At 56.3% G+C, this 21,023-nt stretch overlaps 10 protein-coding genes across 10 annotated transcripts, besides 1 other annotated feature; 6 read left to right on the top strand and 4 right to left on the bottom strand.

Annotated features, from left to right (window-relative positions):
- Positions 1 to 79: 79 nt before the first annotated feature.
- K452DRAFT_242056 (uncharacterized protein) lies at positions 80 to 1,641 on the bottom strand. The gene is made up of 2 exons (XM_033537847.1): positions 1,463 to 1,641; positions 80 to 1,411 (listed from the first exon to the last, which is right to left on the bottom strand). Exons 1-2 carry the CDS (start codon positions 1,466 to 1,468, stop codon positions 308 to 310), a joined length of 1,110 nt encoding a protein of 369 aa, XP_033402591.1. The 5' UTR covers positions 1,469 to 1,641; the 3' UTR covers positions 80 to 307.
- Positions 1,642 to 1,848: 207 nt separating this feature from the next.
- K452DRAFT_283082 (uncharacterized protein) lies at positions 1,849 to 2,553 on the top strand. The gene is made up of 3 exons (XM_033539709.1): positions 1,849 to 1,947; positions 2,008 to 2,177; positions 2,235 to 2,553. The coding sequence occupies exons 2-3, from the start codon at positions 2,019 to 2,021 to the stop codon at positions 2,403 to 2,405; spliced, it is 330 nt and encodes a 109-aa protein (XP_033402590.1). The 5' UTR covers positions 1,849 to 1,947; positions 2,008 to 2,018; the 3' UTR covers positions 2,406 to 2,553.
- Positions 2,554 to 2,884: 331 nt separating this feature from the next.
- On the top strand, positions 2,885 to 4,067 carry K452DRAFT_283081 (uncharacterized protein). Its single transcript, XM_033539708.1, has 5 exons — positions 2,885 to 2,914; positions 2,980 to 2,998; positions 3,148 to 3,205; positions 3,284 to 3,580; positions 3,632 to 4,067. Exons 1-5 carry the CDS (start codon positions 2,897 to 2,899, stop codon positions 3,699 to 3,701), a joined length of 462 nt encoding a protein of 153 aa, XP_033402589.1. The 5' UTR covers positions 2,885 to 2,896; the 3' UTR covers positions 3,702 to 4,067.
- Positions 4,068 to 5,062: 995 nt separating this feature from the next.
- K452DRAFT_337188 (uncharacterized protein) lies at positions 5,063 to 6,010 on the top strand (the record flags this gene model as incomplete). The annotated part of the gene is made up of 1 exon (XM_033545253.1): positions 5,063 to 6,010. The coding sequence occupies one exon, from the start codon at positions 5,063 to 5,065 to the stop codon at positions 6,008 to 6,010; it is 948 nt and encodes a 315-aa protein (XP_033402588.1).
- A 614-nt stretch (positions 6,011 to 6,624) lies between these two features.
- Positions 6,625 to 8,513, top strand: K452DRAFT_242049 (uncharacterized protein). Its single transcript, XM_033537846.1, has 3 exons — positions 6,625 to 7,047; positions 7,100 to 7,185; positions 7,242 to 8,513. Exons 1-3 carry the CDS (start codon positions 6,922 to 6,924, stop codon positions 8,284 to 8,286), a joined length of 1,257 nt encoding a protein of 418 aa, XP_033402587.1. The 5' UTR covers positions 6,625 to 6,921; the 3' UTR covers positions 8,287 to 8,513.
- Positions 8,514 to 9,004: 491 nt separating this feature from the next.
- Positions 9,005 to 10,753, top strand: K452DRAFT_304790 (uncharacterized protein; the record flags this gene model as incomplete). The annotated part of the gene is made up of 1 exon (XM_033542839.1): positions 9,005 to 10,753. One exon carries the CDS (start codon positions 9,005 to 9,007, stop codon positions 10,751 to 10,753), a length of 1,749 nt encoding a protein of 582 aa, XP_033402586.1.
- A 306-nt stretch (positions 10,754 to 11,059) lies between these two features.
- Positions 11,060 to 12,613, bottom strand: K452DRAFT_315081 (uncharacterized protein). Its single transcript, XM_033543828.1, has 2 exons — positions 12,242 to 12,613; positions 11,060 to 12,189 (listed from the first exon to the last, which is right to left on the bottom strand). Exons 1-2 carry the CDS (start codon positions 12,565 to 12,567, stop codon positions 11,280 to 11,282), a joined length of 1,236 nt encoding a protein of 411 aa, XP_033402585.1. The 5' UTR covers positions 12,568 to 12,613; the 3' UTR covers positions 11,060 to 11,279.
- Positions 12,614 to 14,050: 1,437 nt separating this feature from the next.
- Positions 14,051 to 14,635: a sequence feature (Protein overlapping with rRNA (K452DRAFT_218936, KAF2146876.1) was converted to a misc_feature.).
- A 378-nt stretch (positions 14,636 to 15,013) lies between these two features.
- Positions 15,014 to 18,322, bottom strand: K452DRAFT_294403 (uncharacterized protein; the record flags this gene model as incomplete). The annotated part of the gene is made up of 3 exons (XM_033541697.1): positions 15,014 to 15,918; positions 15,977 to 16,379; positions 16,427 to 18,322. 3 exons carry the CDS (start codon positions 18,320 to 18,322, stop codon positions 15,014 to 15,016), a joined length of 3,204 nt encoding a protein of 1,067 aa, XP_033402584.1.
- Positions 18,323 to 18,551: 229 nt separating this feature from the next.
- On the top strand, positions 18,552 to 19,469 carry K452DRAFT_219118 (uncharacterized protein; the record flags this gene model as incomplete). Its single annotated transcript, XM_033536399.1, has 1 exon — positions 18,552 to 19,469. One exon carries the CDS (start codon positions 18,552 to 18,554, stop codon positions 19,467 to 19,469), a length of 918 nt encoding a protein of 305 aa, XP_033402583.1.
- Positions 19,470 to 19,720: 251 nt separating this feature from the next.
- Positions 19,721 to 20,960, bottom strand: K452DRAFT_218834 (uncharacterized protein; the record flags this gene model as incomplete). The annotated part of the gene is made up of 2 exons (XM_033536381.1): positions 19,721 to 19,887; positions 19,964 to 20,960. 2 exons carry the CDS (start codon positions 20,958 to 20,960, stop codon positions 19,721 to 19,723), a joined length of 1,164 nt encoding a protein of 387 aa, XP_033402582.1.
- Positions 20,961 to 21,023: the final 63 nt, after the last annotated feature.

Here is a 21,023-nt window from a genome sequence, read left to right as displayed (position 1 = left end):
CGAGATTGTTCAGCGGGCTACTTGTGGAGCTGTGTTGCACGCAAAGCAGATATAATAATCCCAAGTGGATACCAGGACTAGGGTGGAGATCGGTAACCGCTCCATGAGCGCTGTAATTACTCCTCTCTACAAATAACTACCTATGGGTGTCCTTCGTGAATCGTGCCGTAAGACTAGTCGAAACGCCACGCTATAACCGCAATAAAGTCTACTGATCCCAATGCAATGCTCTAAAGCATAGTCCGAAAGCCGGCCGAGTTGCGCCTGTGCCTGCCAATGAGAGCCCATCCATCCAAAGCTCGAGCCGCTAGTACCTCTTCTTTGCGAGTAACTTCCTCCGCCTATGCTCTTCTTCCTCCTTCAAGGCTAACTCATCTTCCCTTCGTGCAACACGTAGACTTTCCATTTCTTCTCGGTCCACGTCGAACATGCCAGCTTCCATATCTGACTCTGACTCGTAGTCCTCTTCTTCGTCGTCCTCTTCGTCCTCGGCATACCGGTAGCGAGATGGCGGAGGTCTTGCGGAAAGTGAGGTACTCCGGCTCCGGTCGTAGCTGCTGGCTCTGTCTTGGCCAGGCTTGCGTGAACCGCCGCTCTTCATCGTACCTTGATAAGTCGGCTCTTTCGCGGAGGGGCGCATCGTTCCCGAATATCCAAGATCGACAGGCTTCCTCTTCTCCTTAGCAGGCACACCAGGCTTGGAACCTGGTGGCTCCGCAGCCTTGGATTGGCCCTTCTGTCCGATTGGTGCAACTCCAGGCTTTCCGTTCCGAGGGACAGCCTGCTTGGTCTTCGCGTCCGCCTCCTGTGCCAGCTTCTCCTTTTTGGACAATTTCTTTTCCACTGGTTTGTGTTTGATGGTGCCGACCGGTTGCTGGGTTTGTGCCGCCTTTGCGCGGGCCATGATCTCTGCAAACGAGCCCTTCTTAGGCTGGGGTGCAGTGGGCGTCTTGGCAACCGGGGCGACTGAAGGCTTCACCGTGGGCTTGGCGGCGAGCTTCGACGTGGTGGTGGTGGGGGTGCCTGACTTGGCTATCGTTGTAGCCACGGTGGCGGGTTTGCGTGCCGGGTTCGTGGTGGTCGATGACTGAGCGGTACCACGATAGGGGATTGAGCTAGCGCTGGAGGCGGTCGCCTGCTTCACGAGCGGAGAAGCCGGGCCAGGCTTAGGGGCCGGGTTGGATCGGACAGCGGCTGCATCTAGTTCTCTGCGTACGGTCTTGGCCCGCAGTGAGTCTTGCTCGCCTTCGGCTTTGCGCTTGGGCGCCTGCGAGGTGGGGCCCACACCGTTGCTCGAGCCGCCGACACGTGGACTCTGGGTCGGCTTTGTGGCGGGGGCTTGAGAAGGGGCAGAAGGGCGCGGTTGCGACGGCTGGCCGCCGCCGATGGATGAAAGGACACTGTCCAGGAACTACGAAAGGAGTCAGCGGCAAGGAGGGCAGGTTGGAGCGGAGCGACTCACACTCATGGTGGGTGGGAGCCTGCTGCTGTTTGAAGGATAATCACCAACACGTGCTGGTATCGCCGCCGCTCATGCTGGTTGTAGAAAGAGTTGGGGAAGAGAAGGACGGCGAAAGCGAGCGGACAGGCTATTTATACTGCCGGCCAGCGGGGGGAAGAGAAATGGAAAGAAGTGCAGCGTTAAGTTGGTGTGAGGACTGGCAAGAAAGACATGACGCTCTTAAAGGCGCCGGCGCCGCGGCCGTCGGCGTCGGAATTTCCAGGCCCAACGTAACCCGCCCCTCGCGACTACCCGGAACCCCGTGACTAGCCCGCCGTAAACGGACTAGCGCTCGCACATGCCGAACTCTGATATTCCACCGCGCCGTCGCTGAGCCTTCCTCCTGCACACCCGACAATCAATCCCCTCAGGACTCGACGTTTCAGTCTCCGCCAACTGCGGCTAAACCGATTGATTCGCTTGTTCTCCTAACGCCTCTTCAAACAGTGAGTTGCGCTGCCTGCGCGCGTTGCGCCGTTGTAATTCGGAATTCTAACGGCTCGCAGCAACAGCAAAAATGAAGAACCTCGCTGCCTACCTCCTCCTCCAGCTCGGCGGTAACGCCACCCCCTCCGCTGCCGACATCAAGTCTCTCTTCGAGTCCGTCGGTGTCGAGGCTGACTCTGACCGCCTTGACAAGCTCGTCAGCGAGCTCGAGGGCAAGGACATCTCTGAGGTACGAATGCGCCATCCGTAATCCGCACACAAAAACATTTCGCTAACTCTCTCGCAGCTGATCGCCCAGGGCACCGAGAAGCTCGCTTCCGTTCCCTCCGGTGGTGCCGGTGGTGCTCCCGCTGCTGGTGGCGCCGCTGCCCCTGCCGCCGCTGCTGAGGAGGAGAAGCCCAAGGAAGAGGAGAAGGAGGAGTCCGACGAGGACATGGGCTTCGGTCTTTTCGACTAAGCGCATCACGGTCAAGCTCTGTTCAATTCTGCGCGGAGTGGTTGGCGACAAGCCGTCCCTCCGCCGCGGGCGGATTATGTGCATGGCTAAGGAGTTTGGGGGGAGTTACGCCTGCTGAAAAAAATCGGTGTCTTGTGGAGGAAGTCCTGCAGCAGCAGAAATGCTGGCTTATATCCAACTGCAATGAAGATCAGCCGTGCCCCTCCAATTGCTGTCACCGAATGAACCATAAGTGAAATCCGCGCATAAACCTGTATCAAACCAGCACGTATCGCCCACGAATAGCGCCCAGAAGCTCGAACAAACGCGCCATAGACCTCTGCCTACGTTATCGATAAGCGTTGGCTGCGTTTTGGGAGCGTCTGAATAAGTCTTGGCGGCTCGCTTAGGGCTTCGCACCACATTTTGGGCGCGCGCAGGCGATCCGAACACAACCCTTCGACCAGCGACGACTCGAAGTTTCTGAACGACATCTTCGACCACCTGCAAAAATGGCTGACGCGGAATACGTGAGTAACGGCCTTGCCACAGCACAAGACGATGAAGGAGCGCTTTACTGACGATATACAAACAGAACGCTGAGGAGGCTGCCGGTACGACCTGAAATCCCTTCGCCTGCCCACGCCCACCACCCATCGCGATCGCTGCACTGGCATACATACTTGTTCAGTCCATCGAAACCCGATTGGGTCTTACCCACACAGGAACGGGGACGTATGGCTGACAACGATGTGATGTGCAGAGCTCAAGAGAAAGAGAGCGTTCCGCAAGTTTTCCTACCGCGGTATCGACCTTGACCAGTACGTTGTTTGCGGCGGCAAAATCTTCCCCGGACGCCTTGCGCCGTTGGAAGCTATCGGAACCTGACGAAAATACAGGCTCCTCGACCTTTCTTCCGAGCAGCTCCGCGATGTCGTCCACGCCCGTGCTCGTCGCCGGTTCAACCGCGGTCTGAAGCGCAAGCCCATGGGCCTCATCAAGAAGCTCCGCAAGGCCAAGCAGGAGGCCAAGCCCAACGAGAAGCCCGACCTCGTCAAGACCCACCTCCGTAACATGATCGTCGTCCCCGAGATGATCGGCTCCGTCATCGGTATCTACTCCGGTAAGGAGTTCAACCAGGTCGAGATCAAGCCTGAGATGGTTGGTCACTACCTTGCCGAGTTCTCTATCTCTTAGTACGTATCCCCAGAAATGCGGCATCCGGACAAATACTTACCCTTCTACAGCAAGCCCGTCAAGCACGGTAGGCCCGGTATTGGTGCCACTCACTCCTCGCGTTTCATTCCCCTCAAGTAAATGCTCTGGGTTTGGGTTTGCATGGATACCTGGTGGAAATGGAGACAATGTGCTGCATGAAAGACAGACGAATCAATTAAAAGTCTCAATTCTCAAACAACTATTTCTTGGCTGTGTCTTGTGATAACATCGTTGTGATCAGGCGCCATATGAAACGACCCCATAGGCCGTTTGCCTCGCATTGCGCGTCACGAGTATGAGCAGCTATCAAGACTGTTCTTTCTAGACGGATTCCTACGAGCTTTGGCAAAACTGTACATAACTCAAATTCCTGGTAAACACAGGAAAGTTCTCCCTACATCTGTAGACTTCGGTATCCGCAACACAGTCGAATTTTGTAGCGTTGACGAAATAAAGTTACTCTCCAATAAAGATCAAGGTGTGCAAGCGGTCATGCAAAACCCAGCTGGATATAATGTCCGTCACCGCGAACCGAGATCCACCGTCTAGCGAGGACAGGAGACGATACAAACAGTCCCTACAGAGTTTACCTTGCCTAGCTCCCAGCCGAGTCCTGGGTATGGGTGAAAGGGCCTTTGGGCACACACAGACTCTATACATCTTAACTGGGTATCTTCTTCTACTCCGTACAAGGATCGCCATCTCGCAAGACGATGAATCTCGCTTCATGGTGACGACGTTACTGATGACCAGCTCACACCCTATCAGTCTTGACTGGATCGTGACACGAGCCCTCGACGGTGGCTTGTGGTGGACGGGCAGTCGTCGCGACTTCCGTTGTAGTGCCTTCCAGTTACGGCAGGCACGATCGTGACTGCCTTACCATTTAACAATATTTTCTTCGCTGCAACTTTCACCCACTTCCTTCACCAACTTCCATTTGGTCCTACTTCCACACTACTTCGTCAGTGTCTCTCCAACTGCGAAGGTCCAATGCCTGAAGGCATCGCAGCAGCTGCTGCCCAACAGCTCATCGGGACCTCGTCTCTTACGTCTTCGCATTCCAACCCTCAGACTGCCGGCATGCAATCGCAAATGACAACCTGCTAGGTGCACTTATGCCATCTCGCAACAATGGTTTGTCTGACTATCGTTTGTACAACGGTAGATGTTGAAAGGTGAAGTTCGACATCACCATCGGCGAATCGCGGGAAGGCCTGCCTCGACTGTTAGTTTTCACAAGACCTGAGGACGGCTACGTTCTTCACAGTCTTGTCCTCCGCCTGCACTCTTCCTTCTTCACGGCCAGCCTCAGTGAGCTTTGGACGAACGATGGAGGGCAGAACCCACCAATTTCCACTAGGGCTGGCATCCGCTGGGTTTACCACTTGAGTTTCGAAAAAGGGAAGACTGATGGCATCTTCATACGCAAGGCAAGAGAATACAAATCCTTGTTCGAAATGTTCTTGTTGCTGACTTTTGTGCAGAGAACTCTCCGGACCTCAGCTACCTTAGACTCGGAACTATGGCAACCTCGCAAGACCCCACAAGAAGACCGCAGCGAGACTGATTCTACGCACAAGGAGCGAAGATATGTTGTAGAAGCTCATCGACGTCTCCTTGCGATATTCTATCACAAACACCCTGACTTTCCGTTTGGTAAACCAGAAAAGATGGTTCAAGAAATCAGGACATTGGTGGGCATCGCAGACCATTATGGCAGTACTCAGATAATCAATGTCTACATGGGCAGACTGCGTTTGGATGCGGCAGCTCTTGACGTTTTCGCCCAGGACCCGATCAACCTGATGAAGATGTCATTGACAATGAAAAGCGATTGGATGTTCAGAGAAGCCACCATCTATCTAGTGAGCTTGCCTGAAGCTTATTGGAAGGAGGTGGTTTTACACATCGACCAACCATGGGTTGCCCGCTACCTTGAAAAGAAGCGGATCGAGTTCAAGAACATGTTGCAGGATATCGACATGAAACTGTTACGCTTCACGATCGACCCAAAACCAGATTCAGCGGTGTTTGAGCGCCTAGCAGAAGCATATTTCAGAAGCATAGTAGCCAAACACTTGAATGCTCACGCGGGTTCCGAGTGTGGCAAGAACTATGCAGCCATCTACAGAAATATTCAAAGCCAGAAGTTTGTCGAAGTCAACCCCTTCCACAAATACTGTAAAGATTTCGGCATGCCCAAATGGATGATGGACAACGCACACACATCTCTCAGGCAGCTTCATCAGAAAGCTGCTGCTATCATCGAACCTATTCTCGTGGATCGGACTGCAGCAAAGCGGGGCTCCCGTGAGCCTGAAAACATGAAACTCCCGTTGGCATTCATTGAGGTTGCAGACCAGGATATCCTATGGAATGTCAAGTCTGAGGGAGACACCTCCTAGACCGTTACCTACCGAATCTCAAATCAAGTGCGGCACTAAGGAATGGACAGCCTGAACTCTAGTTTGCTCTCTGAAAAGCAGGACATTCATTTTCTACTTAAACTATACAACGACTCAAAAACCTGGGCATTTACCCTGATTTGGAAAAATTTCCAGGAATAGCAACAATTGGGCATTTGGGAAGAAACGGGGCATAATAATCCGCGACTCAAATCTCTGCGCGGGAGCCATTCAGTCTTTCCAGGATTTTTCTTCACTCACATTAAAAGCGTGAATGAAGGGTTTTACCCACAAGGCTTGCTCTGGCAGTTAACGGTTTAGCTACAAAAGGAAATGCATTTACTCTAACTTCGGGTGCAGGTTTGGGAGAACCATTCCAAAGATTCCGGCGATTGCACTCGGGTAAAGCGGCAGGGACAGTGACACGGTGGCTCGAGGCAGTCACACAGTCTGGTGGTCAGAAGCCATTTGCATTGATTACGAGATGCCGAGTCGGGCACGGATGCGGGCGGTCTTGGGATTGCCAAATCGGGCAGATGACATAACATGACCCCGCGCCGAAGGATCCCTGCGCGCCGCAAGTGAGGGACGCGCCTTGCGCCTGTTCCTGCAGCGCTGACAGAAGCTGTTCTTCGACCTTCTCATCGATTACTTATTTGCTTTGACTCCTACTGTGCAACGGCGCTGGCCCGTCTGATGTGATCGCGCTTGACTTTAGACAGACAATCCCTTTGTCCACATCACCTCACCGGCGATTGCGCCATTGCGCTATACGACCCATTCCGTTGTTCTGACTCGGCCATAAATTTTCTGACTCTTTAAAGCTCTGCTTCTTCCTCCAGGCACTTGTGAAATCCTTCTTCTCTCTGTATACCCGCCGCATCGAGAGCTTCCCAGCAGCAGCATTCACCATGACGTTCGCAGACCACCCCATCGAGACTCCCCCGCGGGCTCCGTCTCCCGTACATCGCTTTGGCACCTTGGCCGTCCATGCCGGCTCTCCTCACGATCCTGTTACCGGAGCTGTTATCGCGCCAGTAAGAAGCTTCGGCCCTAGATTGTGTGAGGTTCACGCTGACCAGATAACAGATCTCCCTTTCCACCACCTTCGCTCAATCAGCCGTCGGTAAGCCGATTGGCGAGTACGAATACACGCGGAGCTCCAACCCGAACAGGTCCGTATGAGCTGTACTCGCGATTCTACGTCCAGCGTCCTGATTCATGTTCGTAGGGATAACTTCGAGAAAGCCGTTGCCGCGCTCGAGCATGCGCGCTATGCCCTCGCCTTCTCCTCCGGTTCCGCCACCACTGCTCTGATTCTGCAGTCTCTTGCCTCCGGCTCCCACGTAATCTCCATATCCGATGTCTATGGAGGCACCCACAGATACTTCACCAAGGTCGCGGCTGCACATGGCGTGCACGTCACGTTCTCCCCCTCCATCGAGCTGGACATCGAGGACCTGATACGACCTGATGAGACGAAGCTGGTCTGGATCGAGTCGCCCAGCAACCCCACGCTGAGCCTGACAGACATCCGCGCGGTTGCTTCAGTTGCGCACAAGCACGGCATCCTGGTTGTGGTGGACAACACTTTCTTGTCTCCCTATGTGCAGAATCCGCTCGACCACGGCGCAGACATCGTCGTGCACAGCGTGACCAAGTACATTAACGGTCATTCCGATGTTCTGATGGGCGCCGCGGCTTTCAACTCGGAAACCCTGTATGAGAGGCTTTCGTTCCTGCAAAACGCCATCGGCGCCGTCCCTGGCGCCTTCGACTGCTGGCTTGCTCACCGCGGTCTCAAGACATTGCACCTTCGTGCTAGGGAAGCCACCACGAACGCGACCATGGTTGCCAAAGCGCTTGAGGCGTCGCCCAATGTCATCGCTGTGAACTACCCTGGACTTGCTTCCCACCCGCAGCACTATATTACTGCCAAGCAACACCGCAATGGCATGGGTGGTGGTATGCTCTCCTTCCGCATTAAGGGAGGCCAGGAGGCTGCAGAGCGCTTCTGCCAGTCTACGAAGCTCTTCACACTCGCGGAGAGTCTGGGCGGCGTGGAGAGCTTGGTCGAAGTCCCCGGCAGCATGACCCACGCGGGCATCCCTAAGGAGCAGAGGGAAGCTGCGGGCGTCTTTGACGATCTCGTGAGAGTCAGCTGCGGCATTGAGGATGGCGAAGATCTCAAACGAGATGTCCTGCAGGCTCTCGAGAAGGCCGTTGTTGCCGCGAAGCTCAGCCATGGGAGCAATGGCGTCTCGAACGGTGCTTAAGCACCTCAAAGGTTAACCACATATGGCGTTTTTCTTAGATGATGCACCTCAGAGGGACACAGATCATTTCACGGGTAGCAATCGGCGTTTGGGGTGATTTGATGGTTACTATACTAACGACATTGACCAAACCGCAACAGGGGCTGAGAATCCAAAATCTTTTTCATATATTGCCTTCTTTCCTTCTCCGTGAGTGCATCCTCAGCATTAGCAGCATGTTTTCCAGCACAATATTCCCCACATTCCCAATCTATTGTTGTTGTTCACTTGTCCCGACTCTCTCCCATCGGCATTCAAGGACACTGAACGCCGCATCGGAGCTTCCATCCATCCGTACCACGCCTAGCACAAGGTTTCACCGGCACCCCGCTCCCCTAAAGAAAACAAACAAGCACACCATCGGAGTGATCTCCCCATCATTGCCCAAGAACGCGAAAGGCCCCAGCCAGACGTCTCGAATCGGGTAATGGCAAGAATGGCACGCTGCATTCCTGGTCGCCCGGCCAGGCGACGGCATGGGCAGCAAAATAAGCATTGCGAGACCTTAGGTTTCTTGGTTTCTCTTGCTTTTGCGTTTGCTTGTCATTGCCTGTCTTTACTCGTCCAAGACATCACAAGCTTCAGTCAAGCTTTTTTCCTTCTAAGTCAGCGCGCACACCTATTCGTTCAGTGTTGGAAAAGAGTTTCTGTTTTAGCTTGGCTCAGGCTCACGATCACGATGGCTCCGCGGCGAGCTTGCACTACCTTGCCCGTGTGCACTGCTGCTGCGCCTGTAGGTGCATGGCTTTCCAGTGCCTGCGCGGGCATCCAGTCTTTCCTCACATCTTCTTCTTTCTCTCCCGTCAAACCCGGAGCAGCAGCAGGGACAAGACCAACCGACTCGCCCGCTCCGCTCCACACGCCTTCGATCTGGCTCTCCGAGTGCGGCGGCAAAGTCCACCCATTCCTGCGCGACGAGCCGCAGCTGAGCAATAACCCCGTCAACCCCACCATGCCAAACGAAAAACAAAACCGCCACCGCGCCCGCCGCCGCCGCTGCATGTCGTACCCTCGCCCCTGTCCTCGTCCTCGCATCCGTCGCCACAGCGTCCCCCTCCCGCAGCGCGCGCACCCAAACCCGCTCGCCTCGCTGCGCCGCCTCTCCTCGCACCTCAGCACGCTGCGCCCGCACCCGCGCATCTGCCTGCCCTGCTGCCCCACCAGCGGCACGCGCCAGCAGCACGGCGCAAGCAGCTCGTCTGGCGTCGGCGGGAGCTCTGGCTACGGCTATGGCGTCCATGGCCCCTACGGCGCCCACAGCCCTTACGGCGGCAACGGTGGCTATGCTTCTGGCTCCCCGGCGAGCGTAACGCCTCCGCCGCAGTCGCCGCGCCCCCATGCCCTTGATCTGCTGCATGCGTCGCGCGCGGCGTATCAGTGGGCGGATTGGGGCACGCTGCTTTGTGAGGCGCGGCTCGGGTGTGCGGTGCATTGGAGCGAGTGGGTGTTGGCGTTTTCGGCGGCGTGGGAGGCGCCGTTCCTTGTGCTGGATTGTGGGGGTGTGGGGGAAGAGAGAGAGGTAGAGGAGGAGGATAGTTTTGACGTGATTTTGGAGGAAGACGAGGAAGAAGAGGAAGAAGTGGAGGAGGAGAGTGAAGAGGAAGAGAAAGAGGAAGACGTATGGGCGCGCGAAGAGGCAGAAGAGGATGCCACAGCAGCAGCAGCAGCAGCAACAGCAGACCCCTCTCCCACCGAAAGAGGCAGCCACCGCGCCCCTTCTCCCTCTCCCTCTTCCCTCCCCCTCCCCACCCCCTCCAACATAACCACGCACACCCCTCCCCCACTCAACACGACGTCCCAAACCACCACCCCGACCCCAACCCTAACCGCCATACCGACACCGATCCCCCGTTCCCACGACAACAACAACACCCACAGCCACAGCCGCCACCTCCCCCGCCTGTCCTCCCGCCCCTTCTCCATCGCCCTCGACTGGCTGCGCGAAAACATGGCCCCGCTGGGCAGCGCCGTGTACGCGCACCCGCAGCAGCAGCAGGAGCAGCACAACCACGGTCAGAACCACAGCCGCAACCACAGTTACAACTACAGTCATAGCCACCGGAAACGAGAACGCGAACACCACCACAATCACAACCGCACCCACCCCCATAACCACCCCACCGCCTCAAGCGCCAACGACGTCACCATCACCGCCGCCGCTGCCACCACTTCCAGCTCTAAAACCACAACCTCCTCCACAAACACTTCCCCTCCCCCTTCTACCCCCACCAACCCCACCCACGTCGAAGAAACCGAAGTCGAAGTAGCTGCAGCACAAGCCATAACGACAACAGCGACAGGCACCATGTACGCCGTCTCTTCTTCGCCGCCGACGCCGACGTCGCGGCAGCTGCGCGGCGTGTCCGCTACGACGCTGGTGCTGCGGCTGAGTTGCGAGAGCTGGGATTCTTATGCTGCGAAGTGGTAGTGTGGTTGTTAGTGCGTGAGTGAAGGTGGAGGGAGGGGGAGGGGTGTGCTGTGTGAGAGAGTGAAGGGCGGGGAGAAAGGAAAAAAGGAAGCAGAGGCAGGAGCACTAGACCCGTCCGTCCGTGGCATTGTGTAGTGCGGCGCGCCAAAAAAGAAAGAGAAAAATCGAGAAACGCAACTTTACAATCCCAGTCCAGTCCAGAGCCACACACAGGCGTCAAGGTCACAATTCCACGCAAGTGCCCGCAAGCGGTGTCAGGAGCAGCAGCAGTAGTCGTCAAATTTTTTGTAAAAGAGATATCAATATCCTTAATGCTAATAACTACCTCCGCTATCGAATAAGACATTACTCGTGAGTCGTATCTACAGAGAATTAAATGCTCACTTCTCTCCCATCTAAATGGCTGAAAGGGCTGCAATCTTCGTATCCACCAAATAGTCTCCCTCCACCAATTACTCGCTTTTGTCATGTATTCCCAGCCCGCACTGTCTTCTCATTACCTTCTTCACCATAGAAGCAAGGCGCTCTACAGATCTTGGCTACTCAGCCAGTTATTAATGACCTGGTACGCACCCGTCGCATTATAATGCGCATTAATACTGTGGCCCGTCGCGGGCTGGATGTACGCCTCGAATTTATCATCCGACACGTTAAATGACGCCTTCACAGCCGCAGGGATGGAGCTCGCCACGCCGCCCGTAGCGAAGCAGTCACCACCACAGAACGGCACGTCCGCCTCCCCCGTGATGACGAGCACGGGACCAGTGAACTGGTTCTCCGTCGGGACCGACCCGAGCGTGAGCAGCTCGCCAAGGGTGACGGGCTGCTTGTTCTCCTCGGCCACGCCCAACAGGCGCGGATCAAAGTGGCCGGGTAGGAAGAAGTTGTACTGGTTCGCCTGGATATTCGCCCAGGTGAGGTAGCCGTCCGTGAGGTTCTGACCCGTGGGGAGGTTCGCAAGGTCCACGAACTTGACGTACTCGTACAGATCGCTCTTGCCGAGCGTCTGCTGCAGGAGCGCGGCGGAGCCGTTGCCGAAGCGCAGCGGCTGGTTCAGGGACGCGAGGCCGAAGTTGGAGGCCGCGGCGAAGTAGGGCAGGAAGGACGAGTTCATCGAGAAGCCCGTAAGAACAAGGCCAGAGGTTTCGTTGGGGTACATGTTTGCGAAGGAGTAGGATTGCGCGGATCCGAAGGAGTGGCCGACGTGGACGATGCTGCTGTAGCTGTGGTCTACGTTGGGGAAGGAGCCTGTGCGCAGCATGGTAGTGAGCGCGCGCATGCCTGCGATTTCGAGGAAGGCCTGGATCTCATTCAGTGGCTCGCCGTGCGAGGAGTTGCCGATCCCGAGACGGTCGTAGCTCAAGGCTGCATAGCCGGCGGCGAGGGCAGAGTTGATGTAACTGTAGTTGAAGTTGTTGTAAGACAGGTCCCAGTAGCTTCATAGATGTCAGCCTTGTTTCAGTGAATAGCAACCACACGTCCACTTACGTCTTGTCAAAGCCAATGCCATGTGTCAAGATTTGAAGTTTGTTGGGCGAGCTTTCCGTATCATTGTCGTAGCAGTACTTGGTCGAGATGTTGTACGTGCCAGCCACAGTCTGGTAGCCAATGAGCGCCTCGTTGGTGAAGTTGTGGCCTTGGCGCGTCATGTTCTGCACAAAGGTCGTCACGTCGAGGTTTTGGTGCGGAATTGCTATGTCGAACACGCCATTACGCGATTCGATAGTGACGGGAATGGTTTGGTTCAAGCAGGTCTTTGTGGAGGCTGCCACTGAGGCCAGCGCCGCGAACGCAGCAAGGTGAGGAGGGTGCATGATGGTGTTGATGAGAGTGAAGCTGAAGCAAAAGAGATGGGGAGCAAGATGGTAAAGGGAGACGAACCAACAAATAAATAGCCGGTAGGTACGTATGAGGAAGTTCCGGGGAGCTAGGAGTCCAGGCAACGGACCACGACCGGCGCCGCTCTTATCCTCATCAAACACGTCAAGTCGCCCATAATGGAAAGCGCCAGCATCCTACATCAAAGCAAGCTTGGCCACGACAGTCGGCATCGACGAAAAGCGCAGAGTGAGAAAAGCCTACCTACCAGGATCTAGATGACGTGAGACCGGGCAAGCCCCCCAAGCAAACACCCACGACACCCTCCAAGCCCCTCTCTCCCCTCTTCCAGCTCTTGCAACGCGCCCCCGGCCCCACGCCACCCTCCCATCGTACGCATTTGGAATCCGGCAGCTCCCCCACAGCGCGAAGCAGCAAGCCCGACGTCGATCCAATGATCCGGCCCCTGCCGTGTCGCCGATCACCCGCCCACGGTCTGCGATCAGCATCGACTTGCCGTCATAGGAGAAGTAGATTCTTGCGCCGGGTGTGGCGGATAATGAGGCTCTTTTACCCGGACTGTGAGATTGTGCCCAACTTTTTCTTCACCTCCCGCGCCCTGGCCTGGCTTGTCTGACGCCGGGCCTGGTGCGCCCCCATCAGCAACGATGCAGTGCATATATGCATGCACGCACGCAAGCACGAGGGGCTTATATTCCGATGCTCTCACAAAGCCACCATCTACCGTCACAAGACCACTAGTGTTATTTTCGTATCTGTTTGTCCGCGCTGCTGCAGACGAGATCAATTTTATACTCCGCTCCAGCTTTAGCCCCGCAGCTGCAACCATAACACCAACCCCACGCAAACATTCCAAAAACACACCTGCGCAAACTATCTACTCAACCCTCAGTACACACACGTATCCACCACAACACATCCAAGTACCCTTCATCGCCGTTAAGCGAGAACTCGTAGAGAGTAGAAAAGGAAACATAGTTACGATATGGCCCCGGATAATTTGCCCACCCCTTAACTATATATTAAGTAAAATATATAATACCTACTTAATACTTCTTAGATAGTTATAATAGACTATTATACTACAGCTAATAGATACTATATAATTATATAAAAGTAAAAATATACGAGTACTAGAGTATACTACAAGAGTATAAAAATAAAATATTCGAAGGGTATAAAGGTACTTATAAGGGTATAGAGACCTAAGATTTTAAAGAGTAGAAAATATGTTGTATAATTCTGTAGATGCTATCACGTGGGATGGGCAAATTATCCGGTGCCTTACGATATTTATAGCATGTGTACGCTGTAAGACTACTTCAAGAACTCAGGCTTGTAGCTACCACGTAGACAACGAGTATTATAGGGACCGCTTGTATGTTTCCCAATCTCGCTAGACATGAATCTCTTTGACAGTGATGGACGTCAACCACCCACCCGGCAAAAAGAAGCCCAAAACACAAAACATACAACAGCTGGGATTCGCCAGTGGTCACCCACCTGACTACTAATCAGCCGGTTCATGGCTTGTATGTGCCAGAGCGGACGGGATGGCTAATTCTCCATGACCTGTGGTCGTATGTGCTTGCTTCCGTAGCTAAGATGTATGATATAAACGTACACCAAGCACTCAGCCCCCACCTCAGGGACCCAATCACACAGCCCCTCTCCACCAACAGTCAAACCCCAGCAAGCCCAACAACAGCACAAGGAACGACAAGCCAAGACCAAGATCAGATTCGCGTGGGAAAGAAAGCTCAGCAGCCCCAACCCCAGGCAAGCCGAGCCCCCAACCAAAGCCAAAGCCAAAGCCAAGCCAAGCGATGCGATGCGATTACAAGACGACTATATGCAAGGCAGGCAACCGACTCCCCCGTGCGCGCACACTACCAAGCAGCTCACGCACCTCTTCTGTGGCGAGAGCGGGCCTGTGTGGAAAAAGAAAAGACTGCAACAGCAACAACAACAATAGCAAAAGCGAGAGCTCCGACGACGCCAAAGCATGACATGACATGGCCTCTCCGGCCCTCCCAAGAGTAGGCAGAGCCGACGAGACCGCCGTGAAGAAGAAGCAGCGCCAGCACGCCGTGGTAGAGCAGAACACCCCCCTCTCCACCCGGTCTTTTGGAAGCAAGAGAGATCTTTGACGCGGTGGACAGACGATGATGATGCCAAGAACGAGAAAGAAAAGAACAACGATGACGATGACGCCGAGGACATGCATGCGCCCTGAGATGGATGGGTGGGTGGACGGGTAGAGCCGAGTGCGAGCGTGCAAGCACTGACCGACTGGATCCAGAGCCGAAAGAGAGAGAGGAAGAAAGAAATGAACCGGACCTCGAGTCGATGACGGAGAAAAAAAGAAGGCAAAGGAAAAGGACCACACAAAAATTACGCCAACCAGCACTCACACCTTCCCTACTCAAAAGTCATCGACATTCCTCCTCCCTCGTTTCCCCACCCAGCATCGTCATCAAACTCCTCACCCCATGCATTGCGTTCGCCAGCATGGAAATCTACAGGCATCGTAACAGCCGACCTCAGAGGCGGCCTGTCACTACTCCTACTAGCCGTCGTCCAAGCCGGTGACGGCGGCGCCGCCAAACCTGCCAGCCCGCTCGCGGCGTCGTTATTGTGTGACGAGGATGGCGGGCTCGTGTACGTTGTGTCGAAGGTCATGCTGATGGCGCCCTCGTCGTGCCTGTAGAAGCCCGGGTCCAGCAGCGCCGCGTCGTCGTAGCCCGACTTGCTCATCGTGCTCGGGTCGAAGCTCTGCGTGTGCCGCAGGCTGCTGCTGCGGCTGGGCAGGTCCGGGCTCGGGTCCAGCTTCATCGGCGGGAGCGTGCTTTTGTCGTTGCTCGTGTCGGCGGAGAGCGCTTCTGCTTCCTTGCGAATCGCTTCGACATCGAACAGCACAGCGGCTTTGTTATCGCCGTTCTCACCGCTCCCCGAGCCCGCCTTGATCTTCTCGTCGTAGACTTCCCAGTCCTTCTTCTCCGCTTGCTTCTTTTTGCTGCCGAAGATGCTGAAGCGGCTCTTCTTCTCCGGCTTCTTCTCCATAGCTTTGCGCGCCTCTTCGATTTCGTTAATCAGCTCTCGCTGTCGCGCTGCGTGGTTCTCCGGATCGGGGTCCTCGATCTCAGAGAACTCGTCTGACTCAACAACCCATCCGACTTCACGAAGCAGGCGCGGCATAGCGGCACGGTAGGCCATGTGTCCAGCGACCAATTCGGTCACGTCGTAGTTCTCGACGCCGGGCACGTCGACGGCGGCGAGACCGGCAACGCGCATAATGCCGCCGCTCGTCGCACGGAATAGGTAACCTGCGCGATTGTGAGAAACCGTGATTCAACAAGCAGAAGTCCAATGATATGTACATACCGAGAATCCAGTCATTCGTCGCGTATCCATTGACGAACCTGCCAGGCACGACGGAGACGGCCTTAAGATATTCGTCCTTCTTGGCCACGATGGGTGAGCCAAAGAGGTAGACGTTCTGAACAAGGCCATGCGCTCCTCTCTTTGCCAGCTCCTGGATACAAGAAAAGATGACACGCGAGCCCAGCGAGAAGCCAACGAGCGTGACTGGCCGGACGCCGAGGTTGCGGTCGACTAGAGAGTCGGCCAGAATCAGACCGGCCAGTTCTGCTCTCGCCAACGACACGGTCCAGGGATTATCGATCAGGTAGGAGAGCTTCGTCAACACGATAGGGAGCTGCAGGGCACCCATGAGCGCGACAAGAATCGTACTGCCGAGCACTTGCTGCAAGCCTTGGGTGAGAGCCTAGGGCAGTTAGTATGGTATGTGACGAGCTACCTTAAAGACATTACCTCTGTCGCCAGAATGTTGATGGTATCACCCATACTCTGCAACATTTCTGGTTCCCAGAACACAGAGTAGATATCACCCATGACCGGGTCGACGGTAGAGAACGGCAACCTGACATCGTCGATCTTGCCGTTCATCCACCCAGACACGGTAATGATGAGATTCACTCTCTTGTTGTTATGCAGCGGCCTGTACTCAAACGTCTTGACGGCGCCTGTTCGCCGGTCCGATGCTCTCACGGCGATCGTTCCGCCGCTGACCACACCACCAGTTGTGATGATGGCCGCACCCCCGGCACCCGCGAGGAAACTGCTCGTTCCCGCCACACCTATCGTCGAGAAACCTGCGGCCAGACCAGCACCAATAACTGGCGCCATCAACCCGGCCGAGAGACCAATGACCAAGCCACCACCAACAGTCGCCAGACCCATCATCACTAGGCGTCGATTCCGCTGCATCTTCTTCCTGTGCTCCATATGCTCGTCTTCGTTCCAGTTTTCCGTGCTGGCAGCTTCCTGCATCTCGAGAGCGTCTGTGACACGCTTCTCGAAGCGACAGATGTCCAGCCACGGAATATCCATATACGTGCCGACCCTCTCCAGCAACTGGCGTGACCGTGCATCGTACACTGAATCTGCAATAAGGACAAGGAAGAGGTCGCACAGTACCGTCCAACGGAGGTCGATGTCGATGCTCTTGGTGTTGGGAAGCTGGGAGGGTGTCCGGACCTCAGGCAGGTCTTCACCCTCGTGATCTTCATACGGAGGTAGGGTAGATTCGCCAGGCGTACCGGGAGCGGGACTGTTGGGGAAAGAGGGCGATCGGGGTGAGGACACCGAAGGTCGGCTGGAGTTGGTCTCCTCGGCTACAGGGTTCTTTACGCGCGCATTCTTCATCAGCGCTGGGGTGAGATCTCCGGGCTCCACGCCGTGTACGCCCAGTTGTTCTATCATGATCTGCTCGGCGGGCTCGATGTCCATATGGCCGTATAATCGGACCATCATCTTTTGGCTCCACATTCTCATAGCTTCGGCGGCGGTGTCGACCTGCTTCTTCGATCCTTTAGTCCGTTCCAACGCGTTCACAGCTCTTATCATTTGCACTGTTGCCAGTCTCACTATGCCCACGTATGCGATGCGCTGCCCCTCTGTCAGCAATTTCTTAGTCGCCTGCATCTGCGAGAGCGGATCCCGCGCGTCGTCATCGTCGTCCTCCGCGGCAGTGGTAGTGCCCCCTCCCTTGAACAGGTACGCCGTGTTATCGTCCAGGCTCGTAGCGGACTGCGCATCGTCGTCAAGCTGCACTCTGGTATAGCCCTTTCCGGCCCCGCCCAGCGTTCCGTATTGCACGACCTCGTCATCGTAACCCGGGGCCTCCCGCGCAATGAGTTTGTTATCGTCGTCGTAAAGATCGTAAGCCGCGTAAGAGGGCATTTCCTGCCAATCGCCAGCCAAGAGGTCCTCTTCCTCGTCGTCGGGCTCGGCAGGCGCCTGATTTAACATGCTCTGGTGTGACCATTCCGACGGCGCAGCGGCCTTGGAGCTCACGGCGCGAGAGGAGGAGCGGTTGTGGTTCTGAAAAGCGGCTCCGTTCTGGACCGCACCACCGGACGCGACATTTTCGGAGGTACTGTTGCGCGGCTTCTCCGGTGGACTCGCGGCCTCGGCCTGCGCAAGAGGCTCCCACGGATTCTCGTGCGGCGGCTGGGAAAGACTTGTCCGCTGCTTGGAAAGGCTTTCGGAGCTCGGTTGGACACTACTACATCTCACAGGCCTCGTCCGTATGGGCAGGCCGAACTCGTCACGCTCATCTTCGGCGGGGTTTGGAGTGGGGGTAGCGGCGGCATGGTCGGTGAGAGGCGTGGAAGGGTTGGTGGACGAAGGGCCTTCTGCAGGCATTATAACCGGACAGGCCGTCGAGGCGAGAGAGGGGCAGGTGACGGCGGGAGCGGGAGAGTTGTCTCGTCTTGAGCCGCGTCTGGTCGTGAACGCAGCTAGGGGCACGGCCACAACCCCCGGCCGGATTGCGCAGGCGCACGGCCCACGCAAAGCTTAATTCTCGACTTTCTTTTACACGCGCAAACAAACATTCCCTGACTATTCCAACAACCCTTCAAACACCGCCACCATGCGCGGCAAACGTGCCAAGCAGTATCGCAAGCTCATGCACCAGTATGGCTTGACCTTTGGCTTCCGCGAACCCTACCAGGTCCTCGTCGACGCCCAAATGGTCCAGGACGCCGAGCGCTTCAAGATGGACCTCGCCGGCGGCCTGGAGCGCACGCTGCAGGGCAAGATCAAGCCCATGATCACCCATTGCTCCATGCGCCACCTATACGAGGCCAAGGACCAGACCGTCATCGCCCACGCCAAGTCTTTCGAGCGCCGCCGCTGCAACCACCACGAGCTCGAGAAGCCGCTCTCCACCCTCGAGTGCATCCAGTCCGTCGTCGACCCCAAGGGCGCCAACACCAACAAGCACCGCTACTGCGTCGCCACCCAGGACCCTAAAGTGCGCGCCTTCCTGCGCAAGATCCCCGGCGTGCCTCTCGTCTACATCAACCGCAGCGTCATGATCATGGAGCCCATGGGCGGCGCTACCGAGGACGTTAGAGACCGTGCTGAGAAGGACAAGTTTAGGGCTGGTATCAAGGGAACCAGGCGGACCGCCGCTGAACTTTCGGCTAAGAGGAAGAGGGACGAAGACGGTGACGACAGCGATGTGTCTATGGAAGATGCGACGGCGGGCGCCGAGGCGGAGGGCAACGCTGCTCTGCAGCCGAAGAAGAAGCAGAAGAAGGGACCCAAGGGACCCAATCCGCTTAGTGTCAAGAAACCAAAGGACAAGCCGACAGGAAAGGCTGCGCAAAAACCCAATAAGGCTCCGGAGAAGCCAAAGAAGGCTATTGAGGAGAGTGAGACAAAGGAACCATCTGCCACAGACACGGCCGAGGAGCCTGCAAAGCGAAAGAGGAAGAGAAAGAACAAGCCTAAGACGGATGGGGAATCGGCCGAGGCAGCACAAGCGGACGCTCAAGAATCATGAGGCTCTTTTTATTGATTGGCTGGGATAGCAACTCTATGCTTTGTTCCATATACCTCGCATTGCTTCATCGCTGACATCTTTCCGTGGCTGGGCTCGCATCTCGCGAGACTGCCGCCTTCTGCATTGCACGGCGTTCTGGGTGGAGTCGGTCTAAAAAGTGGTGGAGGGCACAAGGGTGCGCCATCTATGGTTGTTTGGGCGCGCAAAAGACGCCAGGGTATCGGATAGTGTGTCCTCTTTAGCAAAAGCTTTCAAATCTTTTTCCCCTGCGCAAGGAGGTCCGAGACCTTCGGCGGCAGCACGAGGGTGCTCCTATCATTCCGTTTCAAGAACTCGACAATCGACTGTGCCGTCTGATCTGGCAGATCCTCTTGGATGAAGTGGCCGGCTGCGGGGAAGACTTGCAGCTGGAACTTGCCTGCAGTAGAAGAATATCCATGTTAGTGGCAGTGTCCCAACACCATCACTGATATCGTACGGAAACGCAAACTTACCCTGCATCTGCCCAATCATAAGCTCCTTATCCAACCGATCCGTCCCCGCCAGCAGTAGCAGCTTTCCGCCCCTCGCGCTCAAAAACTTCGAGCTCATACCCGTGAACCAATCGCTCCAAAACGGCTCCGTCCTGCCCAAGTCCGTCTTCCAGACAAACTTCCCACTCTCCGTCTGCACCAGCAAACTAGGGACGGAAGCCCTCGCACTAGTCGGGTTCCTCAGCGTGCGCGACCGAACATGCCACTCAACAGCCGCATCCACGCTGCGAAAGATGCCGGGCCGACCAGCCAAATACGTGCGCATATGGCCCAGCACCTCCATCGCGGACCCCTCCACCACATCCAAGATGGCATAACCAATGACCGCGCCGCCAAGCTCCCCACTGCGCGCCGCATCCACCACCACCGCGCCCCCCAGACTGTGTCCCACGAGCAGTAACGGCGGCAGGGCCGCCCACCCCAGCCGCGCCTGCGTCAGTGCCAGCATCGCAAGCAAGTCGCCCCGCAGCCGCGCGAGCCCCATGTCCGTGCTGCGCGTCCCGTCCGCCTCATACACCGCGGAGCCGTGTTCGCGCGCCTCGACCGCCAGAATCCCCACGTCCGGCATCATGCGGCGGATCTCGCGCGCGCAGAGCGCCCATGTCAGCGCCGATGAGCCCGCTCCGTGGTGTAGCACAATCAGCGGCGTCTTGGGCGTCGCCGGTGGCGTCACGTATACGTGGTATTTGGTGTGCGGCGATCCTGCTGCGCTGCCGTCGCTGTGTTCGAGATACAGCTCCTGCGCAAAGTAGCGCATCCAGTCTGTGTTGGCTGGAGCGGGCTTCTGCGTGGCTGTGGGCACGACGGTGCCGGTCGAGGACATGGACGATGCCGACGAGGAATCGTCTTCGGTTTGCTGTTGTTCGAGGTCCGGCTCTTGCTCTTCTTCCCGCAATGGGGGCTCCGGCGGCAGGCTCGCCAGCTTGGACTTGGCGAAGGTCTTTTGCAGGTCGCTCATGCTGATGGTGTTGTGGAGGTCATGAGAGAAGCACGAGGGCAGTGGTGGCGGGGTGAGCTCCAG

Source organism: Aplosporella prunicola, assembly GCF_010093885.1.
Source record: "Aplosporella prunicola CBS 121167 unplaced genomic scaffold K452scaffold_2, whole genome shotgun sequence".
Classification (NCBI taxonomy): Eukaryota; Fungi; Ascomycota; class Dothideomycetes; order Botryosphaeriales; family Aplosporellaceae; genus Aplosporella; species Aplosporella prunicola.
Note: the sequence above shows the minus strand (reverse complement) of the source record. Positions and strands in the feature narration are given on the sequence as shown.

What these genes read in the sequence shown, in the direction of transcription:
- K452DRAFT_283081 (XM_033539708.1), top strand. An exon ending in CGCGGTATCGACCTTGACCA is followed by an intron (nt 3,206 to 3,283) that starts GTACGTTGTTTG and finishes ACGAAAATACAG; the next exon opens with GCTCCTCGACCTTTCTTCCG. An exon ending in GCCGAGTTCTCTATCTCTTA is followed by an intron (nt 3,581 to 3,631) that starts GTACGTATCCCC and finishes ACCCTTCTACAG; the next exon opens with CAAGCCCGTCAAGCACGGTA.
- K452DRAFT_315081 (XM_033543828.1), bottom strand. Translation starts at nt 12,567, where the DNA reads ATGCACCCTCCTCACCTTGCTGCGTTCGCGGCGCTGGCCTCAGTGGCA. An exon ending in GGCATTGGCTTTGACAAGAC is followed by an intron (nt 12,190 to 12,241) that starts GTAAGTGGACGT and finishes ACATCTATGAAG; the next exon opens with CTACTGGGACCTGTCTTACA.
- K452DRAFT_242049 (XM_033537846.1), top strand. Translation starts at nt 6,922, where the DNA reads ATGACGTTCGCAGACCACCCCATCGAGACTCCCCCGCGGGCTCCGTCT. An exon ending in CCGGAGCTGTTATCGCGCCA is followed by an intron (nt 7,048 to 7,099) that starts GTAAGAAGCTTC and finishes ACCAGATAACAG; the next exon opens with ATCTCCCTTTCCACCACCTT. An exon ending in CGGAGCTCCAACCCGAACAG is followed by an intron (nt 7,186 to 7,241) that starts GTCCGTATGAGC and finishes TCATGTTCGTAG; the next exon opens with GGATAACTTCGAGAAAGCCG.
- K452DRAFT_283082 (XM_033539709.1), top strand. Translation starts at nt 2,019, where the DNA reads ATGAAGAACCTCGCTGCCTACCTCCTCCTCCAGCTCGGCGGTAACGCC. An exon ending in AGGGCAAGGACATCTCTGAG is followed by an intron (nt 2,178 to 2,234) that starts GTACGAATGCGC and finishes ACTCTCTCGCAG; the next exon opens with CTGATCGCCCAGGGCACCGA.